The sequence below is a fragment of the Elgaria multicarinata genome, chromosome 3 (assembly GCF_023053635.1).
Source record: "Elgaria multicarinata webbii isolate HBS135686 ecotype San Diego chromosome 3, rElgMul1.1.pri, whole genome shotgun sequence".
Lineage (NCBI taxonomy): Eukaryota > Metazoa > Chordata > Lepidosauria > Squamata > Anguidae > Elgaria > Elgaria multicarinata.
In genome coordinates, this window is record NC_086173.1 from 175,545,481 (window position 1) to 175,566,656 (window position 21,176).

At 51.3% G+C, this 21,176-nt stretch overlaps 1 protein-coding gene across 2 annotated transcripts in view; it reads left to right on the forward strand.

Moving 5' to 3' along the window:
• Positions 1–6,082, forward strand: part of LOC134396455 (H-2 class II histocompatibility antigen, E-S beta chain-like) — a 79,303-nt gene extending 73,221 nt beyond the window's left edge. For both annotated transcript variants that reach the window (XM_063122964.1, XM_063122963.1), the window contains exons 3-6: positions 2,717–2,998; positions 3,620–3,733; positions 4,369–4,392; positions 5,061–6,082. In XM_063122964.1, coding sequence (XP_062979034.1) covers positions 2,717–2,998; positions 3,620–3,733; positions 4,369–4,392; positions 5,061–5,074 — 434 coding nt within the window. In that variant the 3' untranslated portion in view covers positions 5,075–6,082. The remainder of the gene's footprint in view (positions 1–2,716; positions 2,999–3,619; positions 3,734–4,368; positions 4,393–5,060) is intronic.
• Positions 6,083–21,176: the final 15,094 nt, after the last annotated feature.

The following is a 21,176-nucleotide window of genomic DNA, read 5'->3' on the forward strand; positions in this document are numbered from 1 at the left end:
TTTTCTCCTTGGAGTAATAGGGAAGGCGGAAAAAGAAAAGGGAGCGGCGTCATTATGAGCCAGGAAGTCCCTGGTCTGGACAAGGGGTGTGTCAGTCTACAGCTGACTGCCTTGGCTGTGGCTTCCCTCATTGGCTGAAGGCCCTGAAAGGCGGGGCCAGCCTCTTTTCTCCACCAACGATTGGGCAGGAGGGTGGCAGCCTGCGTATTGTGCCCCGTTGTCTCTGGTCCATGAGGACTAGAGGCTTGACTTTTAAATAAATAAATAAATAAATAAATAAATAAATCAATAATAAAAAGCAGGCAGTCTGCCAGAGTGGCTGAAACTGGGTGAATCCTGGGCAACCGTGTCCGGGGCTGTCCTCCTCCTGTGGTGCAGCCTGAGCCCCCCTCCCCATTTTTCCTAACTGAACCCCCCATCTCTGGTCTCTCACGAAGGGGCTGACCCCCTCATCCGCATCCCGTCTTTGGAAGGAAGCTTTCGTGCCGTGCTCCTTATTGCCACCCCTGGGGGACCGAGAGACGAGGCAGCCGTGTCCGTTTCTCTGTGTCACCCCCCTCCTTATCCTCCCCCTCCTGCAGCCCCCCATTTCCTGCTCCAGGTGAAGGCCGAGTGCCGCTACAGCAACGGGACGGGGCAGCCGCAGGTGCGCTTCCTCCTCAGGGAGGTCTACGACCGGCAGAACTACGCGCACTTCGACAGTGACCTGGGCAGGTTCGAGGCGGACGCGGAGTGGGCGGAGCAGGACGTCCAGCGATGGAACAGCGACAAGGGCGACCTGCGGCTCCGGATGGCCCAGGTGGACGTCTGCCGCCACAACTTCGACGTCTTGGGGCCTTTTCTCCAACGGCGGCGGGGTGAGTCCACTCGTTGGGGGTGGGAGTGAGTCCACTCCGGATGGCCCAGGGGGAAGCGGGGAAGTGGGGCAGGGGGAGGAGAAGAGGGAGCGTCAGTTCTAAGCGCCAAAGGTGCGTATCTGCAGAAAAGACCCCCTTCTTAGACCCCCCCCAGCTGTCCTGTTCACTACACAAAAGACCCCCCCCCCACTCTGCACCTCCCTGCCCTGCAGATCACTCCTGCTTAGGCATTGGCGATTAACGTCACTCATTGGTTATTCATATTCCTTAGTAATTTCACTGCTTATTAGCATTGATTATTAACCCCCCCCTCCCCAAGCCCCTGCACAGCCATTGAAAACGATAAGGATAAAGGATGTTGAAAACTCCACGAAGTAGGAAAGCCCAAATTCCAGAGATGCATCTCCACCGCTCCCAACTTTTCTCAAAGTTAGGAGTGGGGGAGGGGGAGAAATCGTAGTTCTTTTGGGGGAGGGGGGCATTGCATAGTTTGGGAGCGCCACGGGAGGAAGCCCTTCCCCCGACACACACCTGCCCAGCCTTCTGCATTCAAGATGCTCTTTTAATAGTTCAACAATTGATTTGATCATCAATAAAGGGAAAGGAAATGTTTAATTGTTATTTATTTATTTAAAACATTTATATCCTGCCCTCTATCACCAAGATCTCAGGGCAGCATACAGATAAAAACATACCGTATAAAACCATAAATAAACACAGTGAAAAACAAATTAAACCATGATCCAATATACATACAAACACGCATTCATATTTATTTATATTTATTCAAAATGAGAATAACTTTCAAATTAATTGTAATAATAATAATAATTAATTTTAAAAATAATAATAATAAAAATTATTATTATTATTATTATTATTATTATTTATTTATTTGATTTCTTACCCGCCTCTTCCTTTGGATCAAGGCAGGAAACAACATTAATACAAACGCTACCATATAAATCAAATGCAGAAAACTAATTAAAAGAGCATATAAAACCAATACAATATTAAAATAACTATCAGGGCACCTTAAAATTCTAGGTTTAAAATTCATCTGCGTAGGCCTGCCGGAAGAGACTAGCCTTTATAGCTGTCTTAAACTTGGAGAGAGTATTAAGTTGATGAAACTCCCCCAGGAGGCCATCCCACAGTCTGGGGGCGGCAGAAGAGAAGTTCCCCTGTGTGACCCTTTTCACTGTGGGGGATGAGCTTAAATCAGCACTTCCTTTTTAGATACTATCCTTTTTTTAATATCAGTTACCCAGAATTCATTGTGAACCTGCTTCTTGCTTTGTGTATCTATTCTTTAATACTATTTTTTACTTACTCACCTGTTCACAAGTTTAAACATTAAGCATTAAGAGAGCTTCAGCTATTGGGCGGTATAAAAATGTAATAAATAAATAAATAAATAAATAAATATGATTCAATTAGCATTTCATAACAAGACTTCCTTTTCTTGCTTTGAGGGAGGTGAGTTAAGAATTTCTCCAGAGACGCCCTAGGAATTCTGATACAGCAAAACCGGCTGTAGTCTTATAATCTGTGGGAGTCTCACTTGCCAAAACTGATGAGGCCTGATAGATACCTGCAGCCTCCCTGTGCAGGTGCAGCATCCCTCCGAACAAGGCCAGGTGCTACGGGGGGCGGGGGGAGCTAGACAAAAGGACTGTGAGCTCCCTGCCCTATTTGTGGACCCCCCAGGAAGGTGTCTGTCTGGCTACAGAGGGAAAGAGAATGCTGGCGTCTGTCTGCCCAAGAAACTCTCCTCCGTTTTCTTGACCTCTCTCAGCCCTTCCTTTCCCCTTCCCTCATCATATCTCTCACGCATATTCTTCTTCTTTTCCCTCCAGTTCAGCCCTCCGTCTCCATCTCCCCCACCAAGGATGACCCCCTGTCCCCCCACACCCTCCTGCTCTGCACTGCAGCCAGTTTCTATCCCCTGGAGATTGAGATCCAGTGGCTGAAGAACGGGCAGGAGCAGAAGGAAGGGGTCTTTTACGGGGAGGAGCTCCGGAACGGGGACTGGACCTACCAGATCCAGGTGATGCTGGAGACGAAGCCGGAGCATGGAGACGTCTACACCTGCCAGGTGGAGCACGCCAGCCTGGAGGCCCCCGTCACCGTCCAATGGGGTAGGAGCCTCCCCCCTTCCTTCGATACAATCCTGCAAAGAGGGTGGGAATTCTACGTTCCTGCCTCATCCCTACATTCCTGCAGAGACACACACACCCGCACTTCTCAGGAGGTCCCCCAATTTGATGGATGTCTGGAGCTGTACCACCTTCCCCCTGGTGGTCTCCCAGGAGTTCCTGTTGTTGCGATCATGATGATGACGATGATGATGATCCGTGTCGTGCCATCAGTGTGTGCAATGCACTTTACAAAGTTATTCTCTTAGACTGTTTGAACCGTATGAGGCCAGGAACATACAATCTAAAAATAGACACCAGAGGCAGAGGAAGTTAGGCCTCAGCTAGAGTATTGCGTCCAGTTCTGGGCTCCACAATTCAAGAAGGATGCAGACAAGCTGGAGTGGGAATGGAGCCCCCATTCCCACAGGGGCAGGGGGCTTTATGGGAAGGCAGCCTTTCACTCTGGACACTGAGGAGAGGTCAGCAGTGGGGGCTGAAAAAGACCCTCCCTGGGTGTAACGCATGGAACGGATCCTCCCTTGGACACCTTGAGGCTGAGAGGCCAAACCTGCCCCTGATCCTCCTGCTCACGTGGGGCTCCTGGTCTCTCTCGTTCCACAGAGCCACGGAAGTCGGACTCTGCCAGGAGCAAAGTGTGGACGGGGGCCGTGGGGGCCGTGCTGGGCGTGGTCTTTGTGGCCGTGGGACTCTCCCTCTACCTGAAGGAGAAGAAAGGTAATGGTGCATGTGTGTGTCATTGACACTAAGCCATGCTGGTCACACATCTGGAGGCCCCTCCCCTAAATTCTCATGCTGCTCGTTGCACACGTCCTTCGCCTGTTCTCAGGGGTCGTTGTTGCAAGCAGGACAGCCGAAGAAGGATGTGAAGCGCCTTGAATGGTCCAAAGCCCTGTGGAAACGGGAGGTGTCATTACTGCCTGTCCGGACTGGCTGTGGCTCTCCGGAGTCTTGGGCCGGGAGGGAAGGATTACCTCCCCCATCACTTACCAGTCCCTGGGCTTCTTCCTGCCCTGGAGATGCTGGGATTGAACCCGGGCGGACGGACCTCCTGCAGGCACAGCAGAGTGGAAAGGGGCCTACAAGGCCGTCCAGTCCAACCCCCTGCTCAGTGCAGGAATCCACCCTAAAGCATCCCTGACAGATGGTTGTCCAGCTGCCTCTTGAAGGCCTCTAGGGTGGCATTCAAAGTGAGGTCAGTCCTGGATTTTAATTGGGCAGAGAAATGAGTTATGGGAGGCCCTTCAAGGCCTAGGAGGGGAGGGTGCCATTTTAACCCTCCCAATAAATGACACAACCCCTTCATGGATGTAACTCTCTCTCTCTCTCTCTCTCTCTCTCTCTCTCTCTAGCAACACCCATCCAACCCCCTGCAGGTAAGGTCTCTCTCTGCACCTCCCCCAATTCCTTGCGTTGGTTTTTATCCTGCCTTTCCAAAACCATTTGTCCAAAGCAGCTGACAGATATTTCAAAATGACCCCGCAAAGCCCACGTGCAGAGTGCAGCTCCTCTGCGGCATCCGAGAGCAGAAGCCCTGTGGGTCTCTTGCGGTGGAAACAACCAAGCGTCTTGTGGCACTTTGAAGGCTTGCAGATTTTGTTCTGGCAGAACTTTGTATGGGCAGAGCCCTCTTCCTGAATGTGTTCATTTATTTATTAGTACTTATATACCACTTAATGCAGTAAAATCTGTAAGTAGTTAAGTATAACAATATTAAAACCACAGCTTGAAATACAGTATATAAAACAATTACAACTACAACAACAGTAAGAAAATGTGGCGATGTGCCCCCCCCTCACCTGGCTGCAACCCCCCCTGCCCTGCATAGTGGGAGTTACTGGAAGGTCCATCGGTCAGTCTGAGTGAGTTGTTGGTGCCTGTGAGGGGCTGTAGTGTTAAAGGGGGGGGGAATGGGAGAGACCCCGGGCAAGTCAATATTCCTGACAGTCTTTGCTTCTTCAACACCATCCAAATATGAATTTTCCTCTTAATGTATGTATTTTAATATACGTTTTTTTAATCTCTCCTGCCTTTTCCCTCCCAGCCCTCATTGGCTAGAATCTTTCACCTCTGAGACCCAGCATGGAAAGAAACTCTTTGCATAGCTACTGCAGCTCTTTGCTTTAAGCCTTTCCTTGGAAGATGCAAAACTGAAGGGGCTGAAAAAGAAGAGACTCCCCAACCTGGATTTCCTCCTCCTGCTACGACGCCCCTGTTCCTGTTTCTCTTCATTTGTTTCTGGTTGTTTCTCTTGGGGTGGGTGGGGCATTCATTCTGCCAAGTGCTGAGAAGATGCTTCTCATTCCCTGTATTTCTGATCAGGAGCAGAGAACTGCTCAGGGTCTCTTCCTCCCCGGGCAGGACCATCACTCCGGGGTCCACTGTCTGAATTAGTTCATCCCTAACAGCATCCTGAAGCGCTGAGACCTGCAAGCGGATTCCGTTCTAAGTGGACGGACTGAGAATGAAAACACCTGTTGCAGGAAATCAGAAGGTTGAGCTGAAAGACACTGAGAGAAGCCTTCATCTTTTTCTCTTCAGGGTGGGGCCGTAGAGCTGTGCGATGGATCCCCTGCTGAGAATGCAGAAGGTCCCCGGTTGAACCTCCAGCAGAAGCTGTGGGCCGGGCTGGGCCAGGAGTTGGCGTTTTAGTGCCCTCCAGGTGTTTTCAGCTATGATTCCCACAATCCCAGCCCCTGCTGTCTGGGGTTTATGGGAGTTGTAGTCCATCACACCTGGAGGACACCACATCCCCTCCTCCCAGTGCAGACAGTGAGCTAGACAGACCAGGGCCTGACTCTGTGGAAGGCGGCTTCCTCTGTGCTATTGCAGCCTGCAGACCTCCCAGCGTGTTGGACTACAACTCCTATCATACCCAGCCAGAACAGCCATTGGGGAGGATGAGACTTGTAGCACAGCACATTTTGAAGGCACCAAGTTGCAAAAGGGTATGTTTTTGTTTCCAAAATTTTAATCATTCACTCCTTTTTACTTTGATTCCAGAGGAATAGTTGTCAGTTTTCATAACAGAAGGCAAACTTTCTAATAAAAACAAGAATACTTTGACTTGTGTGTGACTTGGAGCCCAACAGGATTTGTCTCTGGGAAAAGGAGGGGAGGTCTGAGGGTCTGAGCGCCTGTCCGATGGAGGTGGGATGGGGAGGTCTACTCTGAGGAAGTGGCAGGTGTGTGTCTGGAACAAACCTAATACAAAACTGTTATCTTAAACCAAAAACGAACCTGAAAACAAAAGAGGTTTAAAGAAAGTGATTAGAAACAATATGTCAAATTCTGGTGTAACTATGCCTGTTGAAATAAAAGCATGTGTCCATAGAAAATATATACAATCATAAAACAAATATGTACACTTAAAATTTGAACAGAATGGTCCACAAACATAAATCCCAAATGCGTTTCAACCCACAAGGTCTTCATCAGTGGGAAAAGAATTTTATACAGATTTTTAAAAACTTTCTTATGCAATTTTTTTTTTAAAAAAAAACATTTTAATGCCCCAAATACAAGCATTTCCAATAGGACCTGAAAAGCAGAATAAAAAAACGGAAATATTGATTGCCAAATACCTGTTAGTCCTATCCCCACCTTCGAGCCCAAGGATTTGATCTAATAGTAATTATTTTACCCAAAATTGGCTCCTATAAATCTTCAAAGATATAGCAGAAAAGGCAGGGGACTAGGCGTGCCCTCCTGTCCCCAAGAAACTGTCAGAGAAAAACCCACCTAAACAGCTTTTACAAAATGGCATAATGCAAAACAACACTCCCACAAAATGCTCACTCCAGAAAACAATAATCATGAATGATCTTACCTTGACTCCCAAGTTGTATCTGAAGTGCAAATAACATCGCTAGTTCACGCAGGCTGGTCAAAAGCACTGCCTTCCAAAGCAGAGGCTCACTGAGCTTGGGAGCCCTGTTCTCCATGACACGATTTGTATTTGCTGAGTTCTGGTCGTGGCCTGAGATTACTCCAGCATGGCCCTACTGTCACACTGTCTTCCACGCTGGGTGGAAGAGTCCCAGAGATGCGCCCAAGGAGGAGACAGACTCAGAGATGCGCCCAGCCACGGTCCATTGGAGGGAGTCGAAAGAGACCCTTCAGAGCGAGGCAGGGGGGCTCCTGACTCCGGAAGTCCGACCCCTCCTCCAGCTGCTGCCCCTCTTGCATTCTGGGGAGGGGGCTGCCTCGACACTGTGTTCTGCACAGCATCGTGAGCGGTGCAAATAACGGACGGATGTTCGACCCTCGGGGGAGCCATGCCCAGGAGGCCAAGTGAGGCTCCTCCCTCTCTGGGCAATGCCCCCTCCTGACTGGGCACCCCACCATCCCCAGGAGACCCCCCTCCCCCACAGAGGCTTTCCTGGAAGTGGCCAGAGGGAGCCACCCCTAAGTGCAAGGAGGACTCAGGTGTGTGTTTGCTGCGCCTGCCTGGAGGTTCCAGCCTGGCCAGTGAGAGGAGACCCACGACTCCCAGCCCACCTCCATCCAGGTGAGGAGGGCGCATCTCCTGGCTGCTTTCTCCCGAAGCTCATCACGGATTCTAAAGTAGGCTCTGGAGCCTCCTCTCTGGAGCCCCGCCCCAGCGAAGGGGGAAGTGGGGGGCTCCTTAATTTACCCCCACGCCTCACCCCGACACACACACACCCCGTTATACACGCACAGCTTCCTCTGCCTTCTTTTGCTGCCAAAACCTCTCTTCTCAACCGGGACAAACCCGGGGACCTTCTGCCCGGAGACTGATGACGCTGCTGGAAGGAGAATTCTCACTGGTGCTTCTCCGTGCCCGGGCAGAGCTGCGTCTCCGGGACTTTGCAGAAACAGCGGCGAGTCCCACCCCGACCCTCATGAACGACAGGCAAAAGAAGTTTCCCTTCACGGGCTAAGAAGCAGGTTTTCCTCCCTCCCGGTGCTTGTGGGGCAGCAGCCATGGGGCCTGCTCTCGTTCTCCCGTTGCTGCTGCTGCTGGGACCCTCTTTGGTCCCTGGAAGTGGGGGAGGGAAGAAGCCCCCTCCAGGTGAGGAGCAGGTGAGGGAGGGGGAGGGGGCTTGGAGGGAGAGACCCCCTTGCGCCCCTCACCAGGAGCGTCGAAGACCCAGGGAGGGGAGGGAGGGGAAGCGACCCCCCCCCGCTCGCCAGGACCCTCACTCAACCCTTCTGCCTTGCACCTTCCCCTCCCTCACCAGGGACACTGGAGTGTTTTCCACCCCCAAGGAGGGAAGGTAGAGAAAGGGAAAACTGGACAGGGCAAAGCTCGACTCTGGGGGAAGAGAGGAGGGGTGGGTGTGGGTGTCTGAAATGCCCCCCCTCCCGGGATGCTGTCCTGGCTGGATCAGGCACAGATGGGTCTGTCTCGGTCCCCCTCTTTCGCCAAGCTCACGAGGCCACGGCCAGCCGCCTCTTCCTCCTCCTCCTCCTCCCTGGCAGAAGGGCTTTTATTGCCTTCCGGAGCTGCACAGCAGGCAGACGTTCAACAGAGGAAGCGTCTCTCCTCTCTGCGTCTCTCGGTCCTGGAAAAAAGTGGAGCTGCTGAAGGCAGAGGAGCCTGCGGAGACAGACACGGGGGTTGGGGTTGGGGATTGGGGAGGTAACAGAACCAGCCCTTCCCAGCATTTCTTTTTTTAAAAAAACATTTTTTATGGCTCCCCCTGGCCATTTCTGGCATCGGGGCGCTTTGCACTAGCGCATCAAACAATTTCCATTAAAACCCCTCCAACCCCCATTATCCGTCCTGCCTTGCAGGCTCCCCCCTTCGCGGCCTCCTCGTGAGGAAGGATCCCCTGAAGTGGGTGTGGGGGGAATGCTCTTCCGTCCCCTCTCACCCCCTGCCTGCACTGACAGCAGCCATTGGGCCTTCTCACAAGAGCCCTTCCACAGCCAAGGGATCAGGCAGACGTCCAACCTGGACCCACGTTCCCAGTGGGGAGGGGCAGTGACCAGGGATGTCTGCACCTTTTGAACTTCTGCCTGGCACACCCCTGTGAGGGACAAAAGAGCTCTGCCAGGGAAGCAGCGGGGGCCCCCAATCCCTTTCCTTTCACTGCTTTTCCCAACTCCTCTCCTCCACTTTCCCGGGGTGAGTTCAGGGAGGGGTCTTCTGCCCGAGGGACCCCCCTCCCCTTGCAGGGTGGAGGAACACAAGACGTGCCCTAGGGCTGGATCTGTCTTGGGGAGGGGCCAGGGGTGCTTGCAGGAAGGCGCTCTGCGAACCCCCTCCCCAGGGAAGAACATCCAGGCAGCTCCATGACTGAGGGGGGGTTGGATCCAGCGCTCCACGACCCCCCAGGGGTGTTTCTTTGCTGCACCCCTGGCAGGGATCCCCATACCTCAGGCAGAGACCTTTTCCCCATGCCTTCTCCCCATTTCTCCCCTCCAGTCCCCAAGTCCTCCTTTGATCCTCTCTGAACTATTGGGGAGGGGCATCCCTTCCTGCCCCCACCCCTGCGGGAAAAGGCAAGGTGTGTTTGTATGGGGGGGAAGTGGGGGTGGTGGAAGTCCAACCTGGGCTCAACATTCCTAGCCTGGATGCACAGTAATGAAGGATGCCTTCACCTGTTGAACACCTGTCTGCCATACAGATATTAAAGGCAGAAGAGCCCTTCCAGGAAAGCGATGGTGGCCTCAAGCCCTCTCCTCCCTTTCACTGCCCTAATTCCGAGCCCCCCTCCCCCTTTCTTCCCTATTCCCAACATGGGCAGAGTTCAGAGCGGGGGAGTCACAGCTTGGAAGAGGAGATCCCCTCTTCAGAGTCTTCTGGGGGCTGTCATGGGAAGGCTCGGCTTAAACCCCCATTCCCCACTCCACTGCCCCCTCCACTGCTGACTTAGATGGGGTGGTGTCACAGGTTGGAGGGTAGGCCGAGAGAGTAGCTTACAACAACCCTGCAGTGTTGCCCAGTACCGTTTTTCCTTAGATGGCAGGATGGATAAGAGAGGGGCACAGGGCAGCCCTGCAGTGTAGGCTACTGCTGGGACTTAGGCTGGGTGGATTTAGGGTGGATTCCTGAATTGAGCAGGGGGTTGGACTCGATGGCCTTGTGGGCCCCTTCCAACTCTGCTATTCTATGATTCTATAGGAACATTCTGACCTTTTTAAAGTTGTTTTCTCCTTGGAGTAATAGGGAAGGCGAAAAAAGAAAAGGGAACGGCCGTCATAATGAGCCAGGAAGTCCCTGGTCTGGACAAGGTGTGTGTCAGTCTACAGCTGAATGCCTTGGCTGTGGCTTCCCTCATTGGCTGAAGGCCCTGAAAGGCGGGGCCAGCCTCTTTTCTCCACCAACGATTGGGCAGGAGGGTGGCAGCCTGCGTATTGTTCCCGGTTGTCTCTGGTTCCATGAGGACCAGAGGCTTGACTTTTAAATAAATACATAAAATAAAATAAAAGCAGGCAGTCTGGTGGATGGTGCCAGAGTGGCTGAAACTGGGAGAATCCTGAGCAACAAAGCAACCGTGTCCCGGGCTCTCCTCGTCCTGTGTCGCAGCCTGAGCCCCCCTCCCCATTTTTCCTACCTGAACCCCCCATCTCTGGTCTCCCACAGAGGGGCTGACCCCCTCATCCGCATCACGTCTTTGGAACGAAGCTTTCGTGCCCTGCTCCGTATCGCCACCCCTGGGGGACCGAGAGACGAGGCAGCCGTGTCCGTTTCTCTGTGTCACCCCCTCCCCTTCCTCCCCCTCCTGCAGCCCCCCATTTCCTGCTCCAGGCGAAGTGGGAGTGCCGCTTCAGCAACGGGACCGGGCAGCCGCACGTGCGCTACCTGTACAGGGAGATCTACGACCGGCAGAATTACGCGCACTTCGACAGTGACCTGGGCATCTACGTAGCCGACGCCGAGTGGGCGGAGCAGGACGTCCAGCGATGGAACCGCGACAAGGACCACCTGCGGTTCGGGATGGCCCAGGTGGATCGCTTCTGCCGCCACAACCACGACATCTTGGGGCCTTTTCCCCACCGGCGGCGGGGTGAGTCTATTGGGGGGGGGGGGGGTCCCAAGGAGGAAGTGGGAAAATGGGGCGGGGGGAGGAGGAGAGGGGGGCGTCAGTTCTAAGCGCCAAAGGTGCGTGTCTGGGGGCTGCAGAAAAGACCCCCCTCTTAGACCCCCCCCAGCTGTCCTGTTCACTACGCAAAAGACCCTCTCTTCCCCCTCCCCCTCTGCCCCTCTCTGCCCTGAAGAGCACTCCTGCTTATGCATTGATGATTAACGTCACTCATTGGTTATTCATATTCATTGGTAATTTCCCTGCTTATTAGCACTGATTATTAACCCCCCCTCCCCAAGCCCCTGCACAGCCATTGAAAACGATAAGGATAAAGGACGTTGAAAATTCCACGAGGTAGGAAAGGCCAAATTCCAGAGATGCATCTCCACCGCTCCCAACTTTTCTCAAAGTTAGGAGTGGGGGAGAGGGAGAAATCATAGTTCTTTTGGGGGAGGGGGGCATTGCACAGTTTGGGAGCCCCACGGGAGGAAGCCGCCCCCCCCCCCGACACACACCTGCCCAGCCTTCTGCATTCAAGATCCTCTTTTAATAGTTCAACAATTGATTTGATCATCAATAAAGGGAAAGGAAATGTTTAATAGTTATTTATTTATTTAAAACATTTCTATCCTAAAATATTTTTATATATTTTATACATATATAAAAATGTAATAAATAAATAAATAAATAAACAAATATCCCGCCCTATATCACTAAGATCTCAGGGCAGCATACAGATAAAAACATACAGTATAAAACAATAAATATACACAGTGAAAAACAAATTAAACCATGATCCAATATACATACAAATACGCATTCATATTTATTTATATTTATTCAGAATGAGAATAACTTTCAAATTAATTGTAATAATAATAATAATAATAATTAATTTTAATAATAATAATAATAATAAAAATTATTATTATTATTATTTATTTGATTTCTTACCCGCTTCTTCCTTTGGATCAAGGCAGGAAACAACATTAATACAAACGCTACCATATAAATCAAATGCAGAAAACTAATTAAAAGAGCATATATAACCAATACAATATTAAAATAACAATCAGGGCATCTTAAAATTCTAGGTTTAAAATTCATCTGCGTAGGCCTGCCGGAAGAGACTAGCCTTTATAGCTGTCTTAAACTTGGAGAGAGTATTAAGTTGATGAATCTCCCCCAGGAGGCCATCCCACAGTCTGGGGGCGGCAGAAGAGAAGGTCCCCTGTGTGACCCTTTTCACTGTGGGGGATGAGCTTAAATCAGCACTTCCTTTTTAGATACTATCCTTTTTTTAATATCAGTTACCCAGAATTCATTGTGAACCTTCTTGTTGCTTTGTGTATCTATTCTTTAATACTATTTTTTACTTACTCACCTGTTCACAAGTTTAAGCATTAAGAATTAAGAGAGCTTCAGCTATTGGGCGGTATAAAAATGTAATAAATAAATAAATAAATAAATAAATATGATTCAGTGAGCATTTCATAACAAGACTTCCTTTTCTTGCCTTGAGGGAGGTGAGTTAAGAATTTCTCCAGAGACGCCCTAGGAATTCTGATACAGCAAAACCGGCTGTAGTCTTATAATCTGTGGGAGTCTCACTTGCCAAAACTGATGAGGCCTGATAGATACCTGCAGCCTCCCTGTGCAGGTGAAGCATCCCTCTGAACAAGGCCAGGTGCTGCGGGGGCGGGGGGGGGAGCTAGACAAAAGGACTGTGAGCTCCCTGCCCTGTTTGTGGACCCCCCAGGAAGGTGTCTGTCTGGCTACAGAGGGAAAGAGAATGCTGGCGTCTGTCTGCCCAAGAAACTCTCCTCCATTTTCTTGACCTCTCTCAGCCCTTCCTTTCCCCTTCCCTCATCATATCTCTCACGCATATTCTTCTTCTTTCCCCTCCAGTTCAGCCCTCCGTCTCCATCTCCCCCACCAAGGAAGACCCCCTGTCCCCCCACACCCTCCTGCTCTGCACTGCAGCCAGTTTCTATCCCCTGGAGATCGAGATCCAGTGGCTGAAGAACGGGCAGGAGCAGAAGGAAGGGGTCTTTTACGGGGAGGAGCTCCAGAACGGGGACTGGACCTACCAGACCCAGGTGATGCTGGAGACGAAGCCGGAGCACGGAGATGTCTACACCTGCCACGTGGAGCACGCCAGCCTGGAGGCCCCCGTCACCGTCCAGTGGGGTAGGAGCCTCCCTCCCTTCCTTCCTTCCTTCGATACAATCCTGCAAAGAGGGTGGGAATTCTACGTTCCTGCCTCATCCCTACATTCCTGCAGAGACACACACCCCCGCACTTCTCAGGAGGTCCCCCAATCTGATGGCTGTCTGGAGCTGTACCACCTTCCCCCTGGTGGTCTCCCAGGAGTTCCTGTTGTTGCGATCATGATGATGACGATGATGATGATCCGTGTCGTGCCATCAGTGTGTGCAACGCACTTTACAAAGTTATTCTCTTAGACTGTTTGAACCGTATGAGGCCAGGAACATACAAACTAAAAATAGACACCAGAGGCAGAGGAAGTTAGGCCTCATCTTGGGTATTGCGTCCAGTTCTGGGCTCCACAATTCAAGAAGGACGCAGACAAGCTGGAGCGTGTTCAGAGGAGGGCAACCAGGATGATCAGGGGTCTGGAAACAAAGCCCTATGAAGAGAGACTGAAAGAACTGGGCATGTTTAGCCTGGGGAAGAGAAGATTGAGGGGAGACATGAGAGCACTCTTCAAATACTTGAAAGGTTGTCACACAGAGGAGGGCCAGGATCTCTTCTCGATCCTCCCAGAGTGCAGGACACGGAATAACGGGCTCAAGTTAAAGGAAGCCAGATTCCAGCTGGACATCAGGAAAAACTTCCTGACTGTTAGAGCAGTATGACAATGGAAGCAGTTACCTAGGGAGGTTGTGGGCTCTCCCACACTAGAAGCCTTCAAGAGGCAGCGGGACAACCCTCTGTTGGGGATGCTTTAGGGTGGATTCCTGCATTGAGCAGGAGGTTGGACTCGATGGCCTTGTAGGCCCCTTCCAACTCTGCTATTCTATGATTCTATGAAGATGGAACAGCATGTCCTGTTCTGGCCACAGAGTTTCAGAAAGGCTCTTGTAGAGCTGGAAAAGGTGCAGAAAAGGGGTCTGGAGCAACAACCCTGTGAGGAAAGGGGTTTAATGTTTGGGGCGTTTTTTCCCTTTTCTTTTTAGCAGAGATAGGTAGAGGGGTGGGAATGATCAAGGGGTAAGAGATTGTGCCTGGTGTGGCCAAAGTACGCAGGGAGACGTCCTTCTACGTCCCTCATATCATGACCCAAAGGGGTCATCCCATGAAGCTGAATGGTGGGAGATTCAGGACAGGTGAAAGGAAGCTGGATGAATGGTACGTAGTAAAAGGAGGAGGTGTGTTGAGCCTGTGCAGACGTCACGTTGCCACTCTCTCTTTGCCTCGCTTACAAGGCTGAGAGGGGACTGCAGGATTGATGCCCCTCCTCTCCTCAGCCTAAATAGGAAAGATGGAGCTAATAACAGTACTAGTGGTGCAGAACGCATTGTGAAACTATGGAATCCGCTACCACAGGACGGGGTGATGGCCCTGAACATGGAGGGCTTTAGGAAGGGATTAGACATGGCCATCAGTGGCTAGTAGTCCGGATGGCTCTATGCCACCTCCAGGATCACAGGCAATACGTCTCTGGCTGAGGCTTTCCTTGAGCAATCCCCCTGCCCCTTTGATAGAACTTTACCGGGTCTCAGATGACAGCGACCTCCATTTGCAGCCCCCCCCCCATCTTCTCCCACCTCCTCTTCTGCCCTTCTTTCTCAGAGAGGGGGGAGCCAGTAGCTGTACAACAGGAAGCCCCCTCTGAATGCCAGTTGATGGGGAATAAGGGCAGGCGGGGGCCATTGTGCTCCTGTCCTGCTTGTGGGAGTCCCATTGGGGCATCCCATTGGCCACTCTGGGAACAGAAGGATGGACTAGGGAGTCCCTTGGCCTGATCCAGTCTCAGAGCTGCTCTTGGGTTTTCATATGGGAGAAACGGAGCCAGGATCAGGCACCTGCGCTTGTTTCAGGGAACAAGAAAGGGACACTCGGTTGTTCCAGCTGCATGTGTCATTGGGGCTGGGAACTGGGAACTGGGGGGTTGTGCCAACATGTCCAGAGAGAAGGACGTAGACTTTGGAGGCATCAGCAGGAGACCTTCAGATGGGGCTAGGGACCCACAAGCCCCAGAGACCGCTGAGATCAGAGGCGCTCCAGGCTGTTGTGCTTTTGAACTCCCGTTTCAGCCACAATCAGCCCATAGCTGGTGAAAGGAGCCCACGTCTGCCTGTGATTCGTGGCTTCGCTTCCATTTTGAACAGCCAGGTTGATATCCTTCAGGTGGGGGCTTTGTGTTCCCAACTGGCCCCCATTTGCCCCAGTAATGGACAGACTTTCCCATATTTCCAGTTTAGAGCACCAGTTTGCAAGTGGGAATTCAGAAAGGATCCTGGGATACCTCTCCCTTGGAAGGCGTTTACAGGCGTTCACTCTGGAGTTTGAGGAGAGGTCAGCAGTGGGGGCTGAAAAAGTCCCTCCCTGGGTGTAACACATGGAACGGATCCTCCCTTGGACACCTGCAGGCTGAGAGGCCAAACCTGGCCCTGATCCTCCTGCTCACATGGGGCTCCTGGTCTCTCTCCTTCCACAGAGCCACGGAAGTCGGACTCTGCCAGGAGCAAAGTGTGGACGGGGGCCGTGGGGGCCGTGCTGGGCGTGGTCTTTTTGGTTGTGGGACTCTCCCTCTACCTGAAGAAGAAGAAAGGTAAGGGTGTGTGTGTGTGTGTGTGTGTGTGTGTGTGTGTGTGAGAGAGAGAGAGAGAGAGAGAGAGAGAGAGAGAGAGAGAGAGAGAGAGAGAGAGAGAGAGAATCTGTCAGGGATGCTTTAGGGTGGATTCCTGCATTGAGCAGAAGGTTGGACTTGATGGCCTTTAGGCCCCTTCCAACTCTACTATTCTATGATTCTGTGGGTGGCACCAGAGGGACACTTTAGCTGCCCTGGCATCTCCCAGTTTCTGCTCCCCCAGGATCCCCCTGGATAAGACCCTTCTAAAAGGTTGGGGCCTGATCCAAGGAGAGTGAGCACCCTCGCTCAAGCGTAGTGGCTAAGAGGCTGAGTGGGGAATTAGGAAGCCAACAGTTTGAATCTCGCCTCTGCCGTGAACTCATCAGGTGGCCTTGGGCAAGCCGCTCACTCTCAGCCTCAGCCCTCGTAGCTACCTGACAAAGGGTTGTTGTCAGGTTTAGAGCACTTGAAAGCACAATAGGAACTGGAAGGGTCATTACTGCCTTCTCCGACTGCATGTGGCTCTCCAGGGTCTTGGGCAGAGAGAGAGAGAGAAGGACCGTCTCCCCTCAACTCCTCCCTGGCGTTCTTTCATGTCTGGAGAGGCCAGGATTGAACCTGGCTGGACGTTGCACATCCCAGGGGTCACTGAGCTCCGGCCCCTCCCCTCCCCCAAATTCCCATGCAGGGAGTTGCACAGATCCTGCACTCAGGGGACTTTTTAGCGCCAGGATGGGTCGTCTGCTTGTGCAGGTTGCGATGGGTAGGAATACTGGATCTTGACTGGGCAGAGAAAAGTGTTATGAGACGTTTGTGCTTTGAGGGGGAGGAGGATGCGGTCTTCATCCTCCCAATAAATACCAAATGCACAGTTACAAGATGGGGAATACTTGACTCAGCAATACTACAAACGAGAAGGATCTTGGAATTGTTGTAGATCGCAAGCTGAATAGGAGCCAACTGTGTGATATGGCTGCAAGAAAGGCAAATGCTATTTTGGGCTGCATTAATAGAAGTATAGCTTCCAAATCACGTGAGGTACTGGTTCCTCTCTATTCGGCCCTGGATAGGCCACATCTAGAGTATTGCATCCAGTTCTGGGCTCCACAATTCAAGAAGCATTCAGACAAGCTGGAGCGTGTTCAGAGGAGGGCAACCAGGATGATCAGGGGTCTGGAAATAAAGCCCTATGAAGAGAGACTGAAAGAACTGGGCATGTTTAGCCTGGGGAAGAGAAGATTGAGGGGAGACACGATAGCACTCTTCCAATACTTGAAAGGTTGTCACACAGAGGAGGGCCAGGATCTCTTCTCGATCCTCCCAGAGTGCAGGACACGGAATAATGGGCTCAAGTGACAGGAAGCCAGATTCCAGCTGGACATCAGGAAAAACTTCCTGACTGTTAGAGCAGTACGACAATGGAACCAGTAACCTGGGGAGGTGGTGGGCTCTCCCACACTAGAGTCATTCAAGAGGCAGCTGGACAACCATCTGTCAGGGATGCTTTAGGGTGGATTCCTGCATTGAGCAGGGGGGTTGGACTCGATGGCCTTGTAGGCCCCGTCCAACTCTGCTATTCTATGATTCTATGATTCTATGAAATAGGACCATCCCTTCGTGGATGTAACTGTGTCTCCATCTTCTCTCTCTCTCTGTCTCTCTCTCTTTTTAGCAACACCCATCCAACCCCCTGCAGGTAAGGTCTCTCTCTGCATCTCCTCCCCCCAATTCCTTGTGTTGGTTTTTATCCTGCCTTTCCAAAAAAATATATTTTTCCAAAGTAGGTTACAAACATTTCAAAGTGACCCCGCAAAGCCCACGTCCAGAGTGCAGCTCCTCCGCAGCATCCGGGACAAGCAGCCCTGTGGGTCTCTTGCGGTGGGAACAGCCAAACGTCTTGTGGTACTTTGGAGGCTTGCAGATTTTATGGTGGTAGAACCTTGTATGGGCAGAGCCACTTCCTCAGATGCATGGAGGGTTCTCCTCCATTTGTTTGCGTCTTTATTTATAAATATGTATATACCCCTTAATATAATAACATCTGCAAGTGGTTTACGTAGAGCAATATTAAAACTGCAGCTACATAACTGTAAAATGGTGCAGTGTCAGGATTAATTATGATTACTCCAGGCCAGGTGTTCTATGATTCCATGACAGATGTATAAGGATGCAAAAGGCGGGGAGTCAGTCAGAGGGGCCCAAAGGCATTGAAATGCAAGGCGGGCTTTGAGCAAAACTCTCCAGTATTCAAGGAAAGCACAGTGAGACTTCATCACCACAAGACGTTGGGGCAACACAGCCTTCCTGGTTTGGCCATGTAAAAGGCTATCCATGGCTACTAGCCCTGATGGTTGTGTGCTATCTCCAGTATTCGAGGCAATAAGTCTGTGTGCACCATTTGCTGGGGAACATGGGTGGGAGGGTGCTGTTGCACCATGTCCTGCTTGTTCATCCCTGGCCGATGGCTGGTTGGCCACTGCGAACAGAGTGCTGGACTAGATGGACCCATGGTCTGATCCAGCATCAGGGCACTTATGTTCTTATCATCGAACACTTCCAAAGGGGGAGATACATCCTCGGTCTCAATTCAGCCCTCAAAGAATACAATCAAATTTGCAGATGATTCTAGGTCAGAGATGTCATTCTGGGACCTTCCAAAATATGATGATCTTTGGGTCAGCAGCAGAGGGTCCCAGGAGGCTGAGGTGGGGGTGGGGGCATAGCATGCCTTACTGGGAGGTCCATCAGTCATTCTGAGTGGGTTGGGGGGTGGCGTGTGAGGGGATGCCGTGGGGAGGGGGTGAATGGGATAGTCACAGGGCAAGTCAGCGCCCCCCACCCTTTTGACTTCCAGCACACCGTTCAAATACGTACTTCCCCGTTTATTTATGTATTTCAGTATACCTTTTCCTCTCTCCTGCCTTTTCCCTCCCAGCCCTCATTGGCTAGACCTTCCACCTGCTGAAGCTCTTTCCTTTAGGTCTTTCCTTGGAAGATGCAAAACTGAAGGGGGTGAAAAAGAAGAGACTCTCCAGCCTGGACTTTCTCCTCCTGCTACGACGTCCCTGTTCCTGTTCCTCTTAACTTCTGGTTTTTCCCTTTTTGGTGGGTGGGGAATTCATCCTGCCAAGTGCTGAGAAGATCCTTCTCCGTCCCTGGATTTCTGATCAGGAGCCAAAAGCTGGTCACCTTCAGGAGACAGGGGGCTGCATGTTCCCAGTATGCTGATGACACCCAAATCTATTTCCCCATAACATCTTGGCCCATGGAAGGTACGGCTCCTCTGAAGGACTGCCTGAAGTCGCTAATGGGCTGGGTGAAGCAGAACAAACGGAAGCTGAACCCAGGCAAGACAGAGGGGTTCTTCCTGTCGGGTCCTAATTAGGGCTGTGCAGGGATCCCCGATCCACCTCGGAGGCCGGTTCAGAGCCCCTGAAGCAGCCCCAATCCACCTCAGGGCTGCTTCGGGGGTTACCAGACTCGCCTTGGTGCCGAAGCTGAGGCGAGATTCGGGCCCTCCGAGGCGACTCAGACTATTCTAGGTGCTGCTGCACAGCCAGTACCCGGCACCTGTGCAGCCGGCACCCAGAAAAGCTCCCCTTTCCCCACTTACCTCTGCTGCCGCCTCCGCCACCTAAATAGTTTAGTACCTCTATGGCCACAAGCTATGGTGGCCATAGAGGTACTAATAATTCAGAGGCCATGCGAAATCGCGCGTGGCCTGGTTATTTTTACCTGTGTCACCGGCAACAAAAGCTGGCAGAACTGAGGCGGCAGTGGTGGAGGAGGAGGAAGAGGAAGAGGCAGCAGCAGGAGGAGGAAGAGGCAGGCAAGGCCTGCCTGGTGCTGCTCCGAATTGGCCTGAGGCAACCTGAAGCTTCGGAGCCGATCGACTTCAGCATCAGGGAGCCTCGAGCTGAGCCGGAACTACCTCGGAACCGAGCCAAGGTGGGCCGAAACAGCCCGCCTCAGCTCAGATTCGGTGCCTCAGCCCGAGACAGTGCACAGCCCTAGTCCTAATTCAGGTATTGAGGTCTGTCAACCAGTTCTGGGTGGGGTCGCACTCCCCCGAAGGAGCAAGCTCACAGTTTCCGGGTGCTTCTTGACCCAGCCCTGCTCCTGGTACCCGAGGTAGAGGCGACCGTGAGAAGCGCATGTTGTCAGCTTTGGCTGCTATGCCAACTACATCCATTCCTGGAATGTGTGTGGACCTAGTAATGGCGGTACATGCACTGGTAACCTCTAGACTTGATTTCTGTAATGCGGTGCACTTGGGACTGCCAACATGGAAACTGGCCAATGAGATTACATCACACCAGTCCTCTTCCAGCTTCACTGGCTGCCAGTCCAGGTCTGGGCCTGATTTAAAGTGCTGCTATTATATTGAAGGAACGCCTCCTCCCATATGTACCTACCCGGACCTTAAGATCATCTACAGGGGCCCTTCTCCGTGAGCCCCTGCCAAAGGAAGTGAAGCAGGTGGCTACTAGGAGGAGGGCTTTCTCCGCTGTGGCACCCCGGTTGTGGAATGAGCTCCCCAGAGAGGTCCGCCTGGCGCCTACACTGTACTCCTTTCGTCGCCAGCTGAAGACCTTTTTATTCACTCAGTATTTTAACACTTAATTTTAACTTAAATTTAAATTTTACTGTTTTAACTCTGTATTTTAATCTTATATCAATTTTGCTGCGTGGTTTTATCCTGGTTGTGCTTTTTATACTGTATTTTGTACTTGTGCTTTTAACCGGTTGGTTGTTTTATTATGGTTTTAATTTTTATGAACTGCCCAGAGAGCTTCGGCTATTAGGTGGTATAAAAATGTAATAAATAAATAAATAAATAAATAAACTTCAAAGTGATCTTGATAGGCTGGAATGCTGGGCTGAAAACAACAGAATGAAATTTAATAGGGAAAAATGCCAAGTTCTACATTTAGGAAATAGAAACCAAATGCACAGTTACAAGATGGGGGATACTTGGCTCAGCAATACTACAAATGAGAAGGATCTTGGAATTGTTGTAGATCACGAGTTGAATATGAGCCAACAGTGCGATACGGCTGCAAGAAAGGCAAATGCTATTTTGGGCTGCGTCCAGTTCTGGGCTCCACAATTCAAGAAGGACGCAGACAAGCTGAAGCGTGTTCAGAGGAGGGCAACCAGGATGATCAGGGGTCTGGAAACAAAGCCCTATGAAGAGAGACTGAAAGAACTGGGCATGTTTAGCCTGGAGAAGAGAAGATTAGAGGAGACATGATAGCACTCTTCAAATACTGAAAAGGTTGTCACACAGAGGAGGGCCAGGATCTCTTCTCGATCCTCCCACAGTGCAGGACACAGAATAACA